Source organism: Pediculus humanus, genomic scaffold (assembly GCF_000006295.1).
Source record: "Pediculus humanus corporis 1103172107677 genomic scaffold, whole genome shotgun sequence".
Lineage (NCBI taxonomy): Eukaryota > Metazoa > Arthropoda > Insecta > Psocodea > Pediculidae > Pediculus > Pediculus humanus.
In genome coordinates, this window is record NW_002987286.1 from 260,076 (window position 1) to 284,613 (window position 24,538).

General features: G+C 28.5%; 3 protein-coding genes across 3 annotated transcripts in view; 2 read left to right on the forward strand and 1 right to left on the reverse strand.

Moving 5' to 3' along the window:
- Window positions 1-11,546: 11,546 nt before the first annotated feature.
- On the forward strand, window positions 11,547-12,634 carry Phum_PHUM294400 (uncharacterized protein; the record flags this gene model as incomplete). The annotated part of the gene is made up of 2 exons (XM_002427053.1): window positions 11,547-12,560; window positions 12,617-12,634. The coding sequence occupies 2 exons, from the start codon at window positions 11,547-11,549 to the stop codon at window positions 12,632-12,634; spliced, it is 1,032 nt and encodes a 343-aa protein (XP_002427098.1).
- A 5,543-nt stretch (window positions 12,635-18,177) lies between these two features.
- Phum_PHUM294410 (sodium/hydrogen exchanger, putative) lies at window positions 18,178-20,525 on the reverse strand (the record flags this gene model as incomplete). The annotated part of the gene is made up of 4 exons (XM_002427054.1): window positions 18,178-18,309; window positions 18,391-18,612; window positions 18,688-20,468; window positions 20,516-20,525. The coding sequence occupies 4 exons, from the start codon at window positions 20,523-20,525 to the stop codon at window positions 18,178-18,180; spliced, it is 2,145 nt and encodes a 714-aa protein (XP_002427099.1).
- Window positions 20,526-20,705: 180 nt separating this feature from the next.
- The window catches only part of Phum_PHUM294420 (wimple/ift172, putative), a gene marked incomplete at both ends in the record, with an annotated part of 17,056 nt that continues 13,223 nt past the window's right edge, over window positions 20,706-24,538 (forward strand). The window contains 6 exons of the mRNA XM_002427055.1: window positions 20,706-20,744; window positions 20,834-20,977; window positions 21,046-21,158; window positions 21,266-21,451; window positions 21,523-21,822; window positions 21,916-22,083. Of these exons, the coding sequence (XP_002427100.1) occupies window positions 20,706-20,744; window positions 20,834-20,977; window positions 21,046-21,158; window positions 21,266-21,451; window positions 21,523-21,822; window positions 21,916-22,083 (950 nt within the window). The remainder of the gene's footprint in view (window positions 20,745-20,833; window positions 20,978-21,045; window positions 21,159-21,265; window positions 21,452-21,522; window positions 21,823-21,915; window positions 22,084-24,538) is intronic.

The following is a 24,538-nucleotide window of genomic DNA, read 5'->3' on the forward strand; positions in this document are numbered from 1 at the left end:
CTGACTTACTTATTAATTTATTCCAGTGCAATAATATTTAATATAATATATAATTGCGTCGGATGCATTGACTCGGTTCAACAAAGCATTTAATCACACTTCAGCTTTCGAGATTAATTTAACTAGCTAAATTTAACCTTGGCAGTCATATTTGTTTTCTATAGAAACCCTCAAAACATATCTATAAATAGAAATTTTATCATTCTTTCACGAAAAATTTCCACGGATTTGTGTAGCTGAGTCTTAATAAGACAGAAGACGTGTTTTTAACTCGGATGAAAGTTGGCCATTATAACCGGCCTGACTGCTTCTAAAAACAAATTCAACAAACTTTTAAATTAAATATATATATTTTTAGGTGTAAAAATAAAAATTATTGTAATGTAAAAACCTTTCCTTTAACAGAACTTGTAAAAATTATTTATTGTTTTTGAAATTATTAATCCAAAAAATATTTTTATAAAAGTTAATAAATTATCCTGTTTGGATATAAAAACATTTCATACATTTGCTCATTGTTGTTGTTGTTCTTTGACATGCAAATCTCTACATCTTATGACATCATTAATCTCTACATTTTATTTTGATTAAATAATAAAAATTATAATTTTTTTTTAAAATAATATTTAAGAGGAATCCATGTTTAAAATATATATATATTGAAAAGAAAAAACAGAAATGTTAAAGTATAATATGGCTTATTATAAATACAAACAAATTAAAATAACTTAAAATGTATAAAACAATTAATTTTTTGCTTTAAGAAATAACATTAAAAATCTTATGTAAATAAATATAAACGTTTTCTGTTATTCAATTAACGAATTTTATATTTCAATATTACATAATTAATGAGAATAATAATATTATTTTTGAAATTTTTATAAACAAAAGTATAAATAAATAACAAATTAAAATTTATATACACTCATATGTAAACATATAAACCTCGAGTAATTAATTAAATCAAATTTATCACTTTAACGACAGATTTAATAATTTAATTATTATTATTATTATTATTATTATTGTTATTTTACAATGATAATTTTTCTTATTTTTTAATGTAATAAATAAAAAAAGGGAATTTTACGTAAGGGAATTCAATAAGTAGAGTTTAATTGTATGGCAAATCAACCGAATTCAATAACAAAACATTCTATATCATATTATTATTATTATTATTTAATAAGATTTTATTTATAAATTACTCACTTTATCAATTTTTTATCATTTATCAAATTTTTACTCGATTACACGATGATAATATTTTGTTTTTCTTTGACGAGAATGTTATGATTTTTCCCGGTTTTTTAAAAAGGAAAACAAATACATGACGAGAAAGTCCTGACACGACAAAATTTCGACCGTTAAAAATTTTTTTCACGTGACACGTTCAATTCCGTTAACGAAAGGTTTTCGCGGGTTTTTTCGTTTTATTATTATTGTACGTTAAATGTCTCCGACACGTTTAAACAAAAATATATTTATAATTTTTATTTATTAAATAATAAAATAAATTAAAAAGGTTTTGTTAAAAATACGCGCGCGAGTAAAAGATAATAAAAAAATTTTTTTTTTTGATTGTTGCTCTTATCTCGTTTTAACTTGTAAGTAATAATTTTACGCTATGGATTTGAGTCTGAGGACGGAGTAGTAGCTTTGCCCGTGTAGTGAGTGACTCACCGTCTCGTTTGTCTCAGTTTTTATTTGAATTTTCAGTGCGAATGTCGTCGGATTTCGTAGATTTGTTTCCTTTTTTTTTTCTTTAATATTATTTAACACTTTTTAAAAAGAAAAATTAGTGTTTCTTTTTTTTTTTTTTACTGTTGAGTTTTTATTATTATTATTTTGACTCTTGGATTTATTTACCGGATTAATCATCAACATTCAAATTTTGTAATTATGATTATTATTACGAAACGATTTTAACAATAGTAAGTCATTATTTGAAATATTTTTCAAATTTTTTTTTTTTTATTCTATGACGGTTAAGGTACGACGACGCCGTTTTAAAATAACGAATTTTTTGAATTTACCAAATTAAATAATTTTAATTTTATTTATTTTTAAATAAATAATAATTAAAATTTTACGACGTAAAACACAAATAATTGTCGTGTCGTATCCGGTACCAGACATAGCAAAACATTTTCTATCCGGAAAATTTTGATACATTTTATTATTATTATTATTATTATTTTAAAACTTTGATCGTTAATTTTTCTTTTATTTTTTATTATTATTAAAAAATATTTTAAATCAAACACGTGTTTATTTTGAAAATTCTGATAATAATAATTTATTTGTAATGAAAGGGAAAACTTTAAGGAATTTTTACATCTCATATAAATTATTATCATTATTATTATTGTTACAAAGTGAAAATAGTTTAAATTAGAGAAGAAAAAAAAAGGAAACTTTTGTGTCGGTGAAAAAAAAAAAAAAAAAATGTTGGAGGTTAATAATAGTAAAAAAATTGACCATAATTCCCTATCGTGAAAAATCTTAGAGACGGTTTTTTTTTAGTTTTATGTTTTTTGTGTGTTTTTGTGTGTTTTCATTATGTTTTAAAGTTCCAAATTTCCATCGTTCTTTGTTAGTGAGTCACACATAAAAATCTTCACATAAATCTCTTGTTTATTTCTTAGAATGCCGGCCGGCATTAAACTGACAATTTCTTCTTCTTATTATTTCTTTCCACTTGAGTAATTTTCTTGTTGTTGTTGTTGTTGTAGTTGTAGTTGTATTTGGAAAATTGATTCAAGTTGTATATTTTTTTATAAAATTATTATATCAATTATTTTAATTTTGGCGTTTGTTGTTCGTCTGTTTTTTTTTTTTTTGTGCCACCTAAAAACTCTCCCAACTTGTTGACGAGTAGATAGATATTAATAGATAATGATGATGATGACCTGAGAATGACATCATCATATCGTCCTTGGGATTTTTATTTCTATTGTTCTTGGCCAAAAAGGTTTCTCCCTTTGACTTTTTTTTTTCTACCAATCTTTTTACCACCACCTCGTTTATAAATAATTTTTAACCTTCCTTACACCTGATTCCCCCTTTTTTTTTTTTGTTAAAATACCTGATTTATTGTAATTTCCCTCCCCCCCCCTCTCTCTCTCTCTCTCTCTTGGGTACCCCAATAATTTTAAACCAAATTTTTATTTTATTAATTACATGTAAATATTTTTAATTAGTTTTTATTATACATAAAAAAAATTAAAAATTAATGTTTATCATTGTTTAATTTTATACAATCAACCACAATAATAATAATAATAATAAATACTCTCATATCCTACTTCATGTTTGTTTTGTTTGTTTGTTTTTAAATTTATTCAAAGCCCAAAAAAAAATTAATTTTTGCTTTTATAATTTTTTTAAAAAAAGGAAAAGGATTAAAACAAGTAGTTTTAGTTCTTGTTTAAAAGAGATAATAATAATAATAAGAAACTTTGCAAAAAAAAATTTTTTTTTTTTACATAATAATGGAAATTAAAAAATTTTAATAACTTTTAGCAAAATTTACAAATAATTAAATGCTTAAAAAAAAATTTAAATACAAGAAGAGAAAACCATAACCAGTTGCTGACGGAGTAAAAAAAAATATATATATATATATATATGTATGTAAATTTGCTGAAAATAAAATCAAAATAATATATGCTGAATTGTTTAAAATAATAATAATAATAATGATAATAACAAAATCTTTTGTTAAACGATTGTTATTAGATTTATTCACATTGACTGACCTATCACCCAAAACATACAAATTTTAAAAGGTTTTCATAAATAATCTTTTTTTTTTTTTTTTTTTCTTTCTTTCTTTTTTTTTATTCATTTCTTATGATAACGCCAAAGAGAGAAAGAGAGAGAGAGAGAGAGGGAGAATATGAAAAAGATAAATTAAAATAAAAAATAATAATAATAAAGGCCAAAGATTTTTTTTTTAACACCGTAACTTCTTGTTTTATTGTCATTTCTCAAAAAAAAAAATATATAATTTTTTGTTGTAACCTTTTGTAACGATTCACAAAGGAAACAACACAAACAGACGGAAAAGTAAAAGAATTGTGTTTGTCTGTGTATACGAATTTTGATTTTAGTTAAAGAAAAAGAAAAAGTACTTGTTTTCATTACTGATTCGTAATAGGAATGGCGCCGAGACTGGACTAACCATAAATGTAAACAAAAAGTTAAATAATAATTTCAGGCGTTAATACATTTATATGTTTGTGTTGGATGGTGTTAAACATTTGTTTGATATTTTTTAAAGTCTTCCTCCATCTTCTTCTTCTTCTCTTCTGCCACTTTCGGAAGCTTTTTTCTTTTTTATGGACCATTTCAATCCATGTTTTTATTTCTTTTGAAACTTTTTTCTTTTTTTTTTATCATTATTATTATTGTTATTTTCACTCGATTTTTATTATTACAACTTTGCTTTGTCGTTTAATAATGAAAAAAACTTTTTAGCGATTCATAATTTAGTTAGTGGTTTATTAATTATTTTTTAGTAAAATATTCATTCACACCTTAGAAGGAATGGATTATTCAAAAGTTAGTGTTTTGTTTGTTTTCTTTTTTTTTCCTCGTATAAAGATCCATCTTTGTGTGTGTGGGGTGCGTGCATACGTGCGTGCGTGCGTACGTGCATGTGTTATGTTAAAAATAATTATCCTCTTTTTTGTACATCTTTTCTTGGTGAGTTACATAATGCTCGAGATGGATAATTTTTTGTAAAATGAATAAATATTTTAACTGTGTGTGCGTGTGTGTGTGTACGTGCGTGTGCGTGTGTGTAATCTCGGTTCGAGTGTTTTGTGTAACAAAAAAAAAAAAAAATTAGTTTTTGTGTTAATATAAAACTAAATATTAGCATGTGTGCGATTGTATTGGCGTGTTTGTGTGTGTTTTTGTGTGTTTTTTTTCCTTTTCTTTTAAATTAATCTGCATTATTAATTGAGTTTAGTTTTTGAATTTTAAAAATGATGATGATGATGATAATTAAACAAATATAAAGCATTCACACTTCATTATTGTGAAAAATTTTTTTTTTTTTTTTACAATATTTAATCATTTCATTAAACGTTCGCTATTAAAAATGTTGATGTCATTGACTTTTCTTCGTCATTTAGTTTAGTTTTTTTTCTTTTTTTTTTTTTTTTTTGAAATGAACCAGCTTGATTTCTCGACCCAACAATAAATAAATGCCTTAATTCAAAAGAAGAGTGGAAAATAAAAAAAAAAAAAAAAAAAAAAAAAAGGCGAAACTAGAAAAGATTTTTAATGGTTTTATTTTTTTTCTCATGATAAACAACACTATTTTGTTATTTGATCGTGTGTGTTAAGTGTGTGTGTGTGTGTGTGTGTGTTACGCAGTTTGAAAATTGTCGGTTTGTCAACGAACAAAATTAAATGTTTTAACAGGAAACCAAAAAAAAAAAAAAAAAAAAAAAAAAATCGAATATAAATCAAACTGTTGAGTTCGTTAAATAAATTTACATGGTTTCGCATTCGTCATATTAAATAATTTCCCTAACTACTACCAGGTTCATAAATTTTAATAAAGCATTTTTTTTTTTTTTTTTTTTAAATAAATAAATAAAATAAATATTATGCATTAATGCCATTGCATTTGAATCAAAGACCCACGTCCTTGCTATTAATTTCACGTACTCATCTTAAGAAAAAACACGCAATTCGTGATTATGATTTTAATCACACACACACAAACACACGCACACGCATGCACACACACACACACACACACACAGCTGTATGGCAACTAATCATACTAAAATATTGCCATAAAATTTTTTTTTTTCGTTTAGGCACTATTTTAAAAATAGTGCGTGAGACTTTTTTAATGTCACCAAAGGGCATAATCAACAAACAACAACAACAACAAACAATTTTTATTTGCGAATCCCCTCGCTATTTTTTTTTTTTTTTCAAATCGTTAATTGGTTGTTGTTGTTGTTATTATCATTATTATTTGATTGAATAACCAAAAGTAAAATAATTCCATCCATTCGTCTTATATACGTTTAAATAAAATTTTTCATCCCTTAATTCTTTTCTCTCTCTCTCTCTCTCTCGCCCCCACAATTATTATATTTTTATTCAAATAATAATAATAATAATAATTTACTTGTGAATAAAAACGTGAGCTTTTCGAAGAAGAAAATTTTTCTTTTCTTTTCTTTTTTTTATAACTGAGTGTTACGAAACGTTTTTATTTTAAAATAAATTCGTCTGCGACCGATTTAAAAAAAAAAAAAAATTCAAATCGTATACGAAATAATAATAATATCGGATGATTTTCCCCAAATTTTCCCAATTTTTTTTTTTTCATTTTTTTTTTACAAAATTATTTTTATAGAGATTTTCCTTCTATTTTCCTGTGTTTTTTATATCAATAAAATCCATACATAGAGTTATTTAACTATAATAACTAAATGGAAATAATATGTCGAGTCGATTTTATAACTTTATTATCTAAATAAATAAATAAATAAGTTATAATTTTATTATTGATTTTGGGTGTGGTTTTTTACTTATTCGTTTTTTTTTTTTGTTTTAAAGGATATTATTTATAATTAATAGTTTGAATTGTTATTAACAAAAAAAAAAAAAAGGTAAATATTTTTGCAACGATTTATATCAGGAAGAGGAAATAAAAGGGAAGGGGAGTGGGTGACGGGGAATTTATTTGACATTGGGAAAAAATTGATTTGTCATTTAAATAATAATAATTAAACTTATTAATGATAATTTTACGGTGTTTAAAAATTGATTAAATATAAATAGAAACCGTTTAAACAAAAAATTGATTTTTTATAATATCGGTAGGTAAAAAAAAAAAAAGTAATTACATAAGGAATAAAAACAACAACAACAACAACAAAAAACGAGAGAAAAAATTTTCCACTTTATTTTATTTTTTTTCCCTGTAATTATTATTATTATTATTATTTTTAAAGCGATTTTTTTTTTCTAAAGGCTTTTGTAACGATTGTGTTGCGTAAACATACATACAAACACAATTTTTTTTTTTTTTTTTATGAGTGCATCTGTTATCTCTTTAGGATAGCCTAAAGTTCAGGTCGATAAACGACCTGATAACAAATTCCCAGACTATTTTTTTTCTTCTTTTTTTTTTCCTCTCTATTATTATTATTATTATTATTATTATTATTTGTATTCGATTATTTGTATGAATTTCTATTATTATTATTATTATTTTATTCATCCCTTTTCTATTGTAAAAACTCAATGAAAAAAAGAGAAAAAATTTTTGTTTTGTTTAGATTGTTACATAAAAATATTATTAAGTAAAAAAAAAAATTTTTTTCACGACACAATCGAATAAAATTATTATTATTATTATTATTATTATTATTATTATTATTATTATTATTATTATTATTATTATTATTATTATTATTTTAAGTTTAGCAACAGGTAGTGAAAATGTCAATTGAAAAAAAATAAATATATAATTATAGAAAAGATTTTTTTTTCTCCACCCCCTTCTTGTCACGTTTTTAAGTTTTATTCTGTCGTTTTTATGAAATAAAATCGATACGCACACGCACGAACACGCACGTACGCACACACTCTTTTCGGATAATGTTAATAATTGTAAAAATAATAATAATAACAATTTTTTAAAAATAGATGCACTGATAACCTTGTCGTATGCTGCATCATCATCATCATCATTATCTTTATCTATAACACTTAACTTGGGTTAATTTTTATTTACTTTTTTTCTTTTAAAAAAAATTTTTTTGTATCTAAAAGTTGTAATTAATGTTTTACTATTATTATTATTATTATTATTATTATTATTATTATTATTATTATTATTATTATTATTATTATTATCACAATCATAGTAAAAAAAAATTTAAAAATGGCGTTAATGTGTAATGTGTCAGTAACGACATTACGTTTTTAATAATTAATTACATTTGATTATTTTTTATTTTATAATTGATAATTATTAATTATAATTACTTTTCGATGAAAATTTTACTTGGAAATAATAATAATAATAATAATAATAATAATAATAATAATAATAATAATAATAATAATAATAATAATAATAATAATAATAATTAATAATAATAATAATAATATTTTACGCTTTACCAAGTGTAAATCGTTTCATTACTATAACGATTTCATTGATTTTAATAATAAAAGAAAAACTTTTACGCTTACTACTACTTTTAGGGGATGGGAAGAAAATCCATCATTCCAGATTTTTATTTAGTTTAAAGTTTTTTATATATAATAATTTTTCTTACCGAATAGTTTCGAGCCTTATTCACAAAAACTTTTTTCAAATTTTAATTTATTATTATTATTATTATTATTATTATTATTATTATTATTATTATTATTATTATTATTATTATTATTATTATTTCTTTTCGTTGGAGTTAGTGTAAAGGGGGGGAGGGAGGGAGGAAAAAGAGGCGAAATTATTAATTAAATACGACGATAATAATTATTACAAATCGTGTTTATGTTTTTTCATTTATTTAATTTAATTTAGCAATAATGTGAAGTAACAACAACATTAAACATTTCGTGTGTTATGTTTACTCACTTTTACTAATTGTATGAAAATTCGTGGCAGTAGAAAAAGTTTTTTTTTTACATTCCTTATAAGGAAGGAGTTTTTTAAATAAAATCAAAAGTTGTGATTTTCTCAATCGAAATTATTTTATTAAAAAAATAAAATTATTTATTTATTTTTGACTCCAACATTTAAATATCAAATTTTATATAAAATGTGAGGAGGAAAAAAAAAATGAAAGGAATTTAAGAGGTTAAAAATTTTTTTTTGTAAACTGACTAATTGCTAAGGTCAGAAAAACATAAGAAAAAAAAAAGAAAGAAAGAAATCTTATAAAGGTTCGAAAAATATAATTAAAAGTTTTTATCCACGTGGAAGAAAAAGTAAACATGGATGGACACACGTGATGGGCAAAAATTATCTCGAATTTGTAACTTTTTACCCTCTTAAATCGTCATGCCCAGTGAATTTAATATTATTATTATTATTTCTCTTATTTTTCCACATATTTTTCATAGATTTGTGTTAGGGGGGGTGAGAGGTGAGGAGGGGTGAGGAAATTATACGAATTGAGGTAGTCTCGGGACAGTCTTAAATAAAAATCGTGACGGGGTTGAAAAGTGAAGGGAAAGGCCAGAAACAGGAAAACGCCTTCAATGGTTGCTATGGTAGCAGGACATCTATCTTGACCTACTATCTTCTTCACCTGAATCGATTCACTCCAGTTTCCCCCCCCCCTCCTTTTTTTTTCTCCAGTTAATTTTTTTTTTTTTATTACGATTTTTAACATTCGATTATAATTGAATGTGATTGATTGATTGATTGATCGATGGATCGATGGATTGTTGAACGAATCATTAATTAACATCATGGAAAAAAAATGAGTAATAATAATAATAATTATTATTATTATTTAACTGGCCTTTAGGTTTTAAAAGTAATAAATTCCACAACAAGGCACGTGCGCTAAGCCTAGCGTGTTCTCTCTCTCTCTCTCGTATCTTTTCATACATGCATTCCCGTGGGTGCCATTCATTAAAATGACCCGACAAATTCAAATAACGTGTGCTTTTATATACGAATTATTATTATTATTATTATTATTATTATTATTATTATTTTTAATTAACTCAACCTTGACTTTTTTTTTCTTTTTTTTGAAGGGATGAAAAAAAAATAAATAAATAAATTTGCGTAGGAGAGTAAAAACACGTAATTACATTCGTGAAAAATAAATTTTTTTTTTTTTTTAGAAAAAGAAAAGGGAAAGTAGGAGTGGAAAACACGTTTTGATAAATGACGTTATTTTAAATAATAATAATAATATTAATTTAAGGTTTCGTTTTTATTTTTCAAACAAGCGTAATAAAAAAAAATTATTTCAAATTACGATTGACAAAATTTACAGACATGTTTTTACATTTGAAAACAATAATAATAATAATAATAATGATAACAATTAATATTTAAAAAATGTCGTCATTGATTAAATTTATAAAATCAATGTCGTCTTTATTATTATTAAATTATTATTATTATTATTATTATTATTATTATTATTATTATTATTATTATTATTATTATTATTATTATTATTATTATTATTATTATTATTATTATTATTATTATTATTATTATTATTATTATTATTATTATTATTATTATTATTATTATTATTATTATTATTATTATTATTATTATTATTATTATTATTATTATTTAAATTTAATTTTGTCGACGTTTGAAAATGAAATTTTTTTCGATTTAATAATTAAATAATTATACAAATGGAAAAATTTTTTAATGTTTTTATTTCATTTCTTTAAAAAAACTCGTCAAATTTAAATAAATTTATTTATTTATAAAAAAAATCTGTTCGTAATTAAAATAAATAAATAAAAAATTAATAACATTTAATTGAATTCATATGTAAAATATTCTTATGGTTTTTTATTATTATTATTATTATTAGTTGAAAATCCACATTTGTTATTTAAATTCTATATAAGAAATAATAATAATAATAATAATAAAATTCTTGTTTTTTTCTGCAAATTTAATAATAAAAAAAAAAAAAATTTAATTTGCCGAAAATTATTGAAATCTCTCACTCGATTTTATTTAAAAAAATAAATAAATAAATAAAATAAGGAAAACTTTATGAAAATAAATAAATAAATAATTTTATTATTAAAGAGGTAGAAGAATTTGGTATAAGGTACGTCTTTCGTACCGTTTTTTTTTTTTTTTTTGTATCAAACACGACAACTTCAATGGACAATTTTATTAATATTATTATTATTATTATTTAACACGAAGTTTTTTTTTTTTTGCTCATTGGCAAAAAAAAAAAAAACTTGAAATAAACGCATCGTAAGGTTAAATAATTCGATTATGGAAAATTCATCAGCAATATAATGAATCGTTATTATTATTATTATTGATGATGAATCGGCCCTGAGGTATTTTTTGTCGAACAAGAAAATTTATTAGGCAAATTTGCTAAATATTAATTATTTGTTTTTTTTTTTTTTTTTGTAACTTGTTGTTGTATTTGATGGTCTTTTGGTTTGATATGATGATGATAAATAAATTTTTTTTGTTTTTGTTTTAACCGTTGGAATAATTTAATAAGGCTGATAATTCAATTGAGTCGTATAAACTTTTAAATGTTTACGTTAAGTATTTCTTCAATGAACTCTCCACACAAACTTTATATTAAATTATTTTGATTTTGTTATTATTATTATTATTATTTTTATCGTTTATTAGTGTCTGTATTATAAAAAAAAAAAAGGTATTGTTGTACGGATGATAACTCGGTGTCCTAAAAAAATTTTGATTATCTAATAGTTGACGTACGATAACCAAAAATAGAATTTTTAGGTGATATAATATGTTAATTCATAATATTTGCATTTTTTTTTCAGAGATTCGCAATATGATTTCTGCTAGCAGTTTGGTTCTCGATGAACATCACGGTCACGGTTTAGGACCTGGACCCGGACCCGGACCTGGAAGTTTACATCATATGACATTCGTCGATCCATACGTTAGAAGCAAACTGCCGAGTTCGGTTCCTGAATTTATGGGTCCTTTTGCTAAACCCGCACCTCTCGTTCCTAGATTCAACGGCCAGAGACCATCGCCTTCTCAGAGTCCGAGAAAAGACTATCCGATTGTACCTGTGTCTACGACTTCGGTGTCGGGGCCCATGAATTTGAGTTCCGGTAAATTGGAAAGTGGGAAAATTACAGGAGAAAACCACATATCGACTAGTGTTAATATACAAGTTCCACATTTAACGGCGGGATACGGTTCCAGAATGTATCCCCCTCCGGCTTTCCCATATCCGAGCCTTCAAAATCCTTACGGTAGCCTATATCCGAGCTCGTATTCGTCATTATTGAGCCGTCCCACCTACATCGGGTCCACTCCCCTTAGTCCTTTAGACAGTCAATTTAGTCCTCCTCCGAAAACGAACGGTGGTGGTCCGAATAGTCCAGACGTTTTCATACAACCACCCGGAAGTTACGCGAATCCGAATCCCATTCAATCAGCTCCGCCGCCCCCACCTCCCCCCGCAACAACAACTAAAACAACTCCATCTCTCCTGAGAGAAAAGAGACCATTTAAAGTACCTTCATGTAAAGAAACAAACGGACGTCAAAGGTTATTAAGTTCCGGTAAAAATACAGCAAAACGGGTGACGCTCACGTCGAATGTAAATAACAATAATAATAATTTACTTCCGCCTAATTTTACAAAGGGCTCCCTTATCCAATTGGCCAACGGAGACTTAAGAAGGGTTGAAGATGTGACGACGGAAGAACTAGTGTCTTCTGCTGAAAAATGTCCAGCATTTAGGTTAGATCCATCAACGGTCGTCAGAATAACAGAGAACAACAACGGGACTGTTTTACTTACGCTTAGTTACGGGGAAAATAAAAAAACAGTGAGTACAATAAATTTTTATTTACGTAATTAATTAATTTGCGGTCGTTTCAAAAGAAAAATTTATTACCGTAATTTTTTTTCTAATAAAAGAAAACACACGCACGCACACACAAACCTACTACGGTAAAAGGTTTTTATTTTATTTACACTTTTTATTTTAATAAAAAAAAAAAAAAAAAACAAATTCTGAGATTTACGAATAAGGGCTTTTCTTTTAAGCATAATAATTTGATTTTATGATTACAAACAAACAAAACAAAAAAAAAAATTTTTTATTTACGTAAAAACAGGTGTAAATTATGTTACCGCGATATCAAATTACGTGAAAGTTGAAATAAAATTTTCGTTTACTTCATATAAAATTTAAAAAATTATTATTATTATTATTATACATAATTAATAAAAGAATATAAAATCACGTGTCGTCGAATTTTATTATGTAAATATAATACAATTAATTGTATTATTTAAATGTATTATTAATATGTAAATGTTAAATTTACATTTCGTATCATCATATACGTATGAATCTTTGCATGATCTCTCGTGTGATCGCCTCCTCCCTCCCCTCCCCTCTCTCTTTCCCCCCTCCTTTTCTCTCTCTTTTGTTTCGAATCCCTTATTATTCAACGATTTGAAAAATCATTCGTAACAAAATTTAAATTCATTCGAAGGAAAAACTAAAGAAAATGTATTCGAACCGAAATAATATCACTGTTTGTAGTAGTAGAGGAGGAGGAGGAGGGGGGAGGAGGAGGAGGAGCATAGAACCGTGACTGTTTGTAATGCTGGTTAAGTTCCGGGACATTGAATCTGCGACCTTGAGACACGAGAATTGACCGTGAACTTTTAAAAAAGTCGTTCTTCATCTAACTGCTCCAATATTATCCTTGTGAATTTACGATTGTATTGTGTGGAGTATACGAAATTGTCACGCGGGTGGGGGTGGTGTCGCTTAAAAGGGGTGTAGGAGAGGGCTCTTCTTACACCCCCCGGGGATATTTTTGTTTTACGTTAAAGTAAGATTTTTTTAAAACGAGATACCGTTTGGTGGTGAATCACGATTTGATGGTGTCAAATCACGTACATACGTGAAAGCATTTGATGCGTCATACGACGTTAGTTAGGCCGCCTCCCCACATAATCGCATACGTTCAGTCAAAATACATTTTTTTTTTTTTTTTAAGGAAAAAAATTAAATATTTGCAGATGTTTTTTTGGCTGCCATGTTTTTTTTTTTTTTTTTAACTCTTTCGTTTTATTGTTTTTTTTGTCTTTACATCCAATCGTACGATGATGATTCGGATTACTTTAAACTATACTTTGCTGTAAACTAAGACTAACGAATTTAAAAAGATGTAAACCAAATGAGTTTTGGTATTCCCACGTGTGCGCGTGCGTGTTGACGATGGAAAAACAAAAACAAAAAAAAACATTGAGATTTTCTTATTAATTGTTATAAATTTCAACAATGTTTAAGTTAACTTAATTATTTAGTTTTTTAACTTAAAGTTTTAAATTCGTATTTACGTACGAGAACTTGTCGAAGAAGTAAATGATTTTCTTTTTCTTTTTTTTTTTGCTAAGGGAAAATGAGTAGTCGAGAAAAATTTTTCAATTAGGGTTTTATTGTCGTCATTAATTTACTGTAAAAAAACTAAAAGTTCTAATTAGTTACATCAACATCAATTAGTTATTTGTGGCATTTTAGTATCCCTTTTTTTCTTTGTCATTTGACAATCGTTGGAAATTATTATTATTTACAAATAAATAAATAATTTGTAAAAAAAAAAAAATCATAATTTATTGAATAAATAATATTTAAATGTGAAAAGGGGAACGTGTTTGTCGGTTTTTTTTTTTTAAACAACAACCGACTAGAGTAGTAACTTTCAGTTGGAAACAATTCGAAAAAAAAAAATTTTTTTTTTTTTTTTATTTATTTTATTTAAAATTTCTTAGAATCTGTGAATGAGAAACTCATATTGATATGTCGGGACACAGACACAACATTATTCGTGCCCTTATCAATTTACCTGTTCGACACGTTTACGAATCGTCTTTATTATTATTATTATTATTTCATGTTCGAACAGAACGTTCGAGAATATTTTTTACGTAACGATGAAATCCATTACGATATCAAATATAATAATTAATAAATAATTTTCTTTTTTTTTATATATTTAAAAAAAATAAATTATAATTATTAAATTTTTTCGAGAAGTTTAATAATAAGTTGTTTCTCTCTCTCTCTCTCTCTCTCCGCTCTCTCTCTCTCCCCTCTCTCTCTCTCTTTCTTAAAAAATCATTTTAATTACCAAACTATTTTTACTTTTTGTTGCAAATTTTCAAAGTTTATTCTTCGTTGAAAAAAAAAAAAAAAAAAAAAACAGTTTGTTATTTCTTTCAACACTGTTTAAACGTCAGCATTCCGTGACTACAATCCATAAATATTTGCCAGTTGGACTCTCTCTAGAAGGAGGGAGAGAGAGGAGTAGGGAGGGAACAAGGAAAAGATTTTCAGGCTTTAAAGGATCGATTTACTAAATATCAGCAAAAAAAAAAAAAATATAATTTTTTTTTTTCAAATGCAAATCGCTTACTTACTTTTTAAGAGCGTGTGGTTATATACATACATACATAAACCTAACGAAAAACAGAATTTCCGATTGGGGGGGGGGGGAAAGAGTGTTTAGCAAAAAAAACATTGTTAAAGCCTGTTTATATTCTTGGTTAAGAAGAAAAAGAAGGAAAGAAAAAGAGCAGGGAGTTGCAGGTTCGAAGGTATACCCGCGCGTGTAGGTGAAAATAAAATAATAATAATGATATGAATAAAAAAAAAACATATTTTTTTTATTTATTAAATAATCAAATACGATTTGACAAAAAAAAAACAAATACGTGTTTAAATTTAATACGCTTTAACGGTTTGTTAACTAAACAAGAAAATTTTTTGATGTATTAATTTAAAAAAAAAAAAAAAAAAAAAAAAGGTTGTCTTTCATCGTCGCCATGACACCTCCTATTCATCTCCGTACGAAAAAAAAAAATACAAACAACGTTATGTACATATGGAAGATTGTTTATAATCATCTTCCCACCGTTTGTCGTGGTGGTGGTGGCGGTTGTTGTTGTTGTTGTTGTTATTGTTATTAACCGTATGTTGCCTTGACCGTGTTAATACCCTTCACCGTGAAGCGCTACTACTACACCATATTTACTTTCTTGTTTTTTTTTTTTATTATTTGTACGGAAAATTTAAATTAATTACGATGATTAATAACAAACGTCAAAAAATATGACCGGGAGTGTCATGTCAGGAACTCGTTTTTTTTTTTTTTTTCTCCTTTGCTTAAAGTCATGATTGTCTAGTTTCTGGAATTGAATCCCTGCATCCTCGACAACGAGAGATTCCACCACCTTTTTTTTTTTTTTTCTTAATAATGGGATAATCCAGCAACTTTTTTTCTTTCTTTCTTGACTTTTTTTTGTATATTGTCAGCTATCAATCATTTTATGTAGTAAAAAGGAGGAGGAAGAGGGAGAGAGGGAGGAAGGAGGGATTTTTTTAAAATTCAGCCTGGAAAAAAATTTTTTTTTTTACGTTGGATATTTTTTAATTGATGATATTGCACGAATCCCCATGTTTATGTTTTTGTTTTAAGAAAACTTTGCGAAAATTAATTTTTCTTAGTAATTTATTAACGTTTTAAATTATAGATATATATTTAATTACAAAATCCCGAGAATTTTTTTTTATTCTTCGAATTAATTTTTTTTTTTATCGTACCTGAAATTATTTTTAAAAAAAACAAACATTTCCAGGAAACGTACGGAAAACTTTTTTTTTAAAACGCGTTACACGAAATAATGATAATGATAAATTAAATGTTTGTTGTTGTTTGTTACAGATCGAAATGGAATCGACTTTAGAATATCCTTATTATGTTTATGGACAAGGTTGGACATCTTGTTCTCCAGAAAGAACAATGAATTGCTACGGGTTACAATGTTGTCGTCTAAAAGTCGGCGATATTTGTCTTTCGCTCTCTCCCAGGCAAAGCCAAGACAACACAATTAATAATAATAATAATAATAATAATTTTAAAAATATATCAAATACCGGGAAAAAAATTATTAATCCCTGAAAAATAACCGAAAAGGTGATGACAATAAATAAATAATAATAATAATAAAATGGTGCTTTGATATATTTTTAAAATGAGCTTTGTTCAAATTAATAAATAAATAAATAAATCAAAAAAATTGTCGTTTTCGTTTATTTTTATTTATTAATTAAATAAAAAATGAAAAACAATTTACAATAAAAAATAAATAAATAATCATACGTAACATTTATTTTTAAAAACAATCAAAAATTATGTAGTAGTAATAGAAGTAATCGATGGTATTATTATTATTATTATTATTATTATTATTATTATTAAATGCGATTTTTTTATATTTTTAATAATAATTTATTAAAATTTATTATTAAAAAGTAAGAAAGAAAAAAGGGTAGAACAAAAATAAGATGATGAAATCGTTTAATAAATTTTTGTTTTTTTTAGGGTAAAAATAATTTGCTCACTCAATGGCCTGATGACGTTATTAGTAAATAAATAAATAAATTATGTATAATATTTTTTTATTATTATTATGTAATGTTACGTTGTTTGCTTTATTAAAAAAAAAAAAAAAAAAAACCGAATAAGTGCCTTTAAAAAATAATTTTTTTTTTTTTTTTCATCGTTGTTCGTTGTTAAATAAATTTTTATTCATTTCAATTAATAAATCGAATCGTCGTGTAACGATGAGAATAATAATAATTAATAATAAATAATAATAATAATTATATAAAAAATTGAAATATTTTCTTATAAAAAAAAAAAAAAAATTTTTAATTGTGCCTCGTTGTTAGGTCTTGAACGGTGAATATTATTATTATTAATAATAATAATAATTTAATTAAATTGTAATAGTAATTATTATTATTATTATTATTATTATTATTATTATTATATATTTTTTTATTGTTTCATAACGAAAACTCTTTATTGTACTTACAAATATATTTTTTCTCCGTTTGTAAAAAAAAATTTTTTTAAAAAAAATATATATATATAATGTTTATATATATATTATTATTAATATGAAAAAAAGAAAATGTATAATAATAATAATAATAATATTAAAAAAAAAAAAAATTATTTTTTTCATGATCTCCAATATTATGTTGACGTGTACATTTATATTGCTAAAAATATAAATAAAAAATTATTGTTGCTTGAATTATTATTATGTATTTACTTATTTAAATTATTTTTTTCTCAAGTTGATTTTTTTTTTTTAATAACTACCTAAATGTATGTTTGTGTTATCACGTTATCAGTATTATTTAACAATATTATATTTTTTTAATGTTTATTTATGTCGTCTCAAACGTAAAAACTTCATTAAAAGACTAATACGGATAATAATTTATACATTTAAAATATTCATAAAATTTATTATTATCATTATTAAAATTTTTTTATAATACTTTTACATTCGTTAAAACAATAATAATAATAATACTTTTAATATAGCGTATACTAAACTAATTTGATTGATTAGTGTTGATGAGAGTTTTTAACATCCACGGACGTTAATTCTTCGTTGTCTGATTCGTTTGGAGAAACTCTTATAGCTTGATACCATTGATTCGTTAAATCCGTCATTTGACTTTTACAATCTTTCAATTCCTGAAAATAATTTTTCCCTTTCACGTGATATAATGTAAATAAATAAGTTTAAAAAAAAAAAAGACAACGTTTTTATTATACCTGTTGCGTAAATCTTCTCGTGAAAAAAGGTCTGAAATATTTATAATCTAATTTTGCAAAGCCTTTTATTCTTGATTGAAAAAAATTAACTTCTAATTCTTCTTCCGTTTGTGATAAATGTTCAGAGTCTATTGTTTGACCCCATTCTCTTGTTTTACTCAATGATATTTCTTTTTCTTTTCTTTTTCTACGGCTTTTAGTTTTTCTTCCCGCTTGTAAAAACTGTAAAGACAATTTTTTTTTTGTTTGTTTGAAAAGTGTTTTAAATTATTATTTAATTTCGAATTAAAATTTTACCTTCATTAACGGCATTGTTGATCCACCAAATATTAATGTTGTAAACAAAACTATTATCAATGTTGTTGTTATGATTACGTGACGTGTTTCATCGCTAAATTCCAAATGAAGAGATAAAGCATATGAAATGGCACCTCTTAAACCGCTAAACCACATAATAAACATCATTTTTTTCGTTATCTGATGTTCTCTGAATTTATTGACTAGAAATGCCAAAGGAAAAATATTACAAGCTCTTCCTATAAGGCATAAAACAATACTCCATATGACTAGAGCTGGTTCGACCCTGTGTTTAAAACTGAAAAGTGCTAATCCCAAATAAGCAAAGACGCAAGTTTCAGCAATGAAAGCCATGGTTCTCATAGTTTGTTGCATTGTAATTTGTGTGACTGTCGAAAGATTGAAATGAGTGTAATGAGACATTCCTATACCACAAAATAATATTGCCATGATTCCAGAGAGACGAATCCCTTCAGCTAATGCATAGGGAGCATATGTAAAGACCAACATAATACCAAATTCCAATGATGGGTTTTTTCTTAAATTTACATGTTTCAACAGTAAAGCGCTAACAAGAGAAAATGAAACTCCTATGGCTGCAGAAGCGAAGAACATGAGACAAAATCGATTGAGTCCAGTTAAAATGGCTTCAGATGATGACATGTTTGGATTGCTGGATTCAAATATGGATGATGTTAAAACTATAGCAATGGCATCATTTAATATACTTTCTCCGAAAACTAACATGTTGAGAACTGGATCAACATCGAGAGCATGGAAAATTGCGACTGTGGCAACTGGATCAACAGCTGATATTAATGAACCGAATGCAAAGCTCTCTACGAATGAAAGTTTATAAGCAACTTTGGCCAATCCAAGTAAATATATTCCAGCCCCTATGATAAATGCTGATATTGCAGTACCAAATATGGCAAAAACTAAAATGGAACCTATGTTTTGAAAAAAATTTCCCTTATGTAAATTATAACCAGATTCGAATATTATAGGTGGCAAAAGGATAAGAAAAAAAGCATTGGGAGAAAAAGCTTCTTCTTTTTTCCAGTTGGCAATATTTTGATTTGACATTAGATTAAGAATCAGACCTATTAGAGCACCTAATAAAACAATAACTACACTTTCTGGAAGGTACTGAAAATTTGTTTGAAGCATTAAATGAATTAATAAAATCCCAAGAGCTAGAACACACAAAACAAAAAAAATTGACATTGAATTGTTATGTTCATCTTCAAGTGCATGTTTGTCTGGTAGAACTGGTTCTATTGGAGCAGTAGATGATGTAATATTTGTCTGAGGTTTTTTTGAAGAAGAGGGCGAAGAAGTTGTAGATGTTGTTGACGAAGTTGAAGACCCTAATGGTGACGCTTGAGTTGATTTAGAAATCGGTGGTGATTTTGAAGTTGTGGTTGAAGTTGATGATGACGATGACGACGATGATGATGATGACGCTGATACAATTGAAGACGACGGAGATGACTGTATGGAATTTGATAAGGAATTATTGACGTGCGAAGCATTTCGAAAACTGACATTAGATTTGGTTGATGACGAACTGTTATTGAAAATGACTTTTCTTTCTTTTCGCGATAAAATCTTATTTTCCTCTTCTAATTTTAAATATTTCTTAAAATATATATCATTATTCGTTTCCAATCCAAATCGTTGATCAAGGTTGTTGTCATGACCCAAGAATTCTTCATAGAGTTCTTGGGCAAAACAGATTTGAGTAAGTAACAATAAAGTAAACTGCTGAACAATCATGACTGTAAAAATTGCGTATTAAATAAGAAAACGTAAAATCATGTCACACCTGAAAACATATTGAATTCTTTCAGCACTTTAAAATCACCTTGACAATTCCATTATGGTGCACTCATTATTAAGTCGTGGCACTAGAATTTCGTTGCTAAGCAACTTCACTTACATGAATTTTGAAACACATAACCGCAATGGTTTATGATTCTTTGCAGGTATATCGTTAATTATTCAGTTTGATTTAAATGCAGTTGAAGTATCTTCAAAGTGTCATTTCTCCTCAGGTACATGATATTTCTTTTTATTTTTTAACCTATTGCAGGACCTATTACTAACTATAGGTATTAAATCTTAAATTTTAAATTCTTATTAGGATACATCTGTCAAAGTAGTGGGATTATGTTGGTCTCCCAACAATTTGAAATTGGCAGTTGCCACAGCGGATCGCACAATATCTTTATTTGATGATAAAGGTGATAAAAAAGACAAATTTTCACTTAAACCTTCTGATTCTAAGGTAAAAAATAAAATAAAAAAAAACATTTAACGAGTTTAATTTTTACATCGTATCTCTGTATCTTTTAGTATGGGAAAAAAAGTTTTTCCGTTAAATGTATTGCTTTTTCACCTGATTCGACCAAAATTGCCGTGGGACAAACAGATAATATCGTTTACGTTTATAAAATTGGTGAAAGATGGTGAGTTTCCATTTTAAACTAATAAAATAATTAGGTTTTTTCGGTAAAAAAAAAAAAAACTTTTTTACGTGACTAAATGACAAATTTACTGAAATTGTAATTTTTAGGGGTGATAAAAAAGTTATTTGTAATAAGTTTGCCGTGAGTTCTGCAATTACAAATCTCATTTGGCTTTCCCAAGGATCTCTTATTTTTGGCACAGCGGATGGCAAAGTAAGATTAGGAAATTGTAAAACCAATAAAGCTTCAACGTTGTATGCTACAGACTCATTTGTGGTCTCTTTAGCATCAAAGTTAGTTTAAAGACTTATATTTTATTTTTATTTTTTAATTTTAATAATTTTTTTATTTCCTAATCTTGTAGCTTTAAGGGTACCGGTTTTTTATCCGGACATGCGGACGGAACGGTTGTTCGTTATTATGTTTCTGATGATTCTTCAATGGAACCTCAAGGTAAAGTCTTAGTTTGTTCATCTCCACCGTATGCTCTCGCTTGGACTCTTAATCATATTTTGACTGCCGGTTGCGATAAAAGAGTAACCATATACGAAAAAGACGGAAAAATTTTAAGAACTATAGACTACAATAAAGAAAACGAAAAGGGATTTACCGTTGCTTGTTGTTCACCAAGCGGACAAGCCGTAGCACTCGGAAGTTTTGACAGGTTTTTCTCGATTAAATATTTATATATATAAATTAAAATTTATTTAAAGCAATTAAATTTTTTCAATTTAATAAGTTGATTTCATTTCCTTAGAATCAGATTACTAAGTTGGAATTCCATTAAAGGGATTTGGGAAGAAAGTACTAGCAAGGAAATTAAAAATTTGTACACTATAACCGCTTTGCATTGGAAAAGAGATGGATCAAGAGTGGCTTGTGGAACTTTGTGCGGAGGAGTACTGTTGTTCGAATCTGTTTTAAAGTAAATTTTTATATAAAAACTTCTTTAATTTAATAATTTTCGTATTATGTTGGGTTGGCCGGTAAGTAATTATGGATTTTACCAACGGATAGTTTGAACATGTTTTTGAGTACGTTTAAATTTTTGCACAGACATGAACTTTTCACATGTTATTATTTGGTTCCTTCTGTAACATTCAGTACCAAAATTTCATTGAACTCTTAAATAGTGCGCGAACAAAAGACACTTAAAAATGCGAAGCCAAAGCGAGCATTTCCTCCACGTATTGCTTTTTTATTTTTGAAAGGGTGTTAATGCTTTGCAAGCCCATAAAAAGTTGAGGGCTGTGTAGTGTGATGAAGCCTCAATAGAACGGCAGTGTCAAAACTGGTGTCAAAAAAAAGGAGCGCTCTGGAGGTCCAGTGGAGGTCGATGATGACCAAATAAAGGCCATAATTGTTAATGATCGGCATAGTTCGACAAGGGACATTGCAAAGAAGCTAGGTGTGTCACATACGTGCGTCGAAAACCGTCTGCAGCATTTTGTGTGCCAAAAGAAGCTTGACACATAACCTTGGGGGGTCTTTTTTTTTTTTTTTTTTTTTTTTTTGATATCTCAGGAGAAATGCAGATTACGCACAACCCCTCCGAAGAGAGAGTGTGGGGCTCGGTATGGGATTCGAAAGAAGGCCTAACCGGGAACCATACCCACTAAAACTCCTGAGCATGTCGCAATAGCGTGGCTTATATAAAGAGGGGGGGACGTTCGTTGGAGTCGTACCTACATTTCAGTCAGTCCCCTCTCCGGGAAGCCAGAACGTTACCGTTCTACACGATTACTTTGGTGGGAGATTCGCCCTAGTCTTCGTTCCGCCGTCACCTCGAAGACGAGAACGCATTTCCCAGGACGTTCGGCAAGTCCCTTTCGGGAGTGTCCTCCGGTCCTTCGCTGGGGGGAAAAGATGGGCAACTCGCCTGTTTCCTGAGAATGCGATCGGGTGGGGGATAAAGACTTACCGTCGTCTCCTGAAAAGGGCAAAGTTAAAAGTTAAGTGTTAGTTGATCGCATCATCTAATACAAGGGTATTGTGGGGGAGAAAGACAGACGAGGGATCATCCGGGATCGACGAGCTCCCAAGAAAGCTAAGTTCGTCGCCGTACTCCACGGATGATCAGGCGTTGATTGTTTCCTCTTCACCGCCGATGCCGCCGTTGTTTTCCTTCTTTTTTCTTCTTCCCTGGAGCGCGCGACGCCGAACTCCGAATTTTTCCCGTTCGCGTTCGAGGTCCTCTTTCGTCTGTAGGACCGCTTCTGAAAATCGCCAGATCACGGACCGTTCCCGAGGTCCGCGGAGCAACCAGTTCACTGAGCCGCGTATCAACAAGTCGGGTCCGATGGCCTCGACTAGCCGCTGCCTATGGACGTCCCACGTGGGACATGTCGCAATTGTGTGTTCGACGTCGTCCTCGGGCGCACCGCAGAACCAACACTCCGCCGTCTCCGACTAACGAGTTTACGACTATGTGGGAGTTTAGTGGGCGATAAGGGGAGTTTAATGGGCGAAAATGGGTGTCGAGGGGGCGAAAGTGGGTGTCGAGGGGGCGAAAGTGGGAGTTTAATGGGCGAAAATGGGTGTCGAGGGGGCGAAAGTGGGAGTTAAATGGGCGAAAGTGGGAGTTTAGTGGGCGATAATGGGTGTCGAGGGGGCGATAAGGGGAGTATTATGGGCGAATGTGGGAGTTTAGTGGGCGATAAGGGGAGTATTATGGGCGAATGTGGGAGTTTAGTGGGCGATAAGGGGAGTATTATGGGCGAATGTGGGAGTTTAGTGGGCGAAAGTGGGTGTCGAGTGGGCGAAAGTGGGAGTTAAATGGGCTAAAGTGGGAGTTTAGTGGGCGAAAGTGGGTGCCGAGTGGGCGAAAGTGGGTGTCGAGTGGGCGAAAGTGGGAGTTTAGTGGGCGAAAGTGGGTGTCGAGGGGGCGAAAGTGGGTGTCGAGTGGGCGAAAGTGGGAGTTAAATGGGCTAAAGTGGGAGTTTAGTGGGCGAAAGTGGGAGTTTAGGCCGATACCCACTCGGCCTAAATCGGAGCTCCGTACAGGGCCATGGAGTGAACGACCGTCGCGTATAATCGCCTGACCCTGACCTGCGGTCCGCGCAGGTTCGGCATCAGGCGTCCTAACGTCGCGCTAACGGCTCGGATCTTCGATCCGAGGTGCGCCAGATGTTCCCCGAAGTGAAGGCCGGAATCGAGAACTAAACCCAAGTATTTCAGCGAGCCACCCAGTCCGATTCTTGCGTTGTTCACGGTAACGAGGACGCGGTTTCGCGGACGATGAAACCCGCAAGCTTCCGTCTTCGGAGAGACACCCGGAGACCGGTGTCCCGGATGGCCTCCACCGTCGCGTTAAGTCCCGTTTCGCGCGTTCGCGAACCTCTGCCCACCCGCGACCGGTCACTACGAGCAAAGTGTCGTCG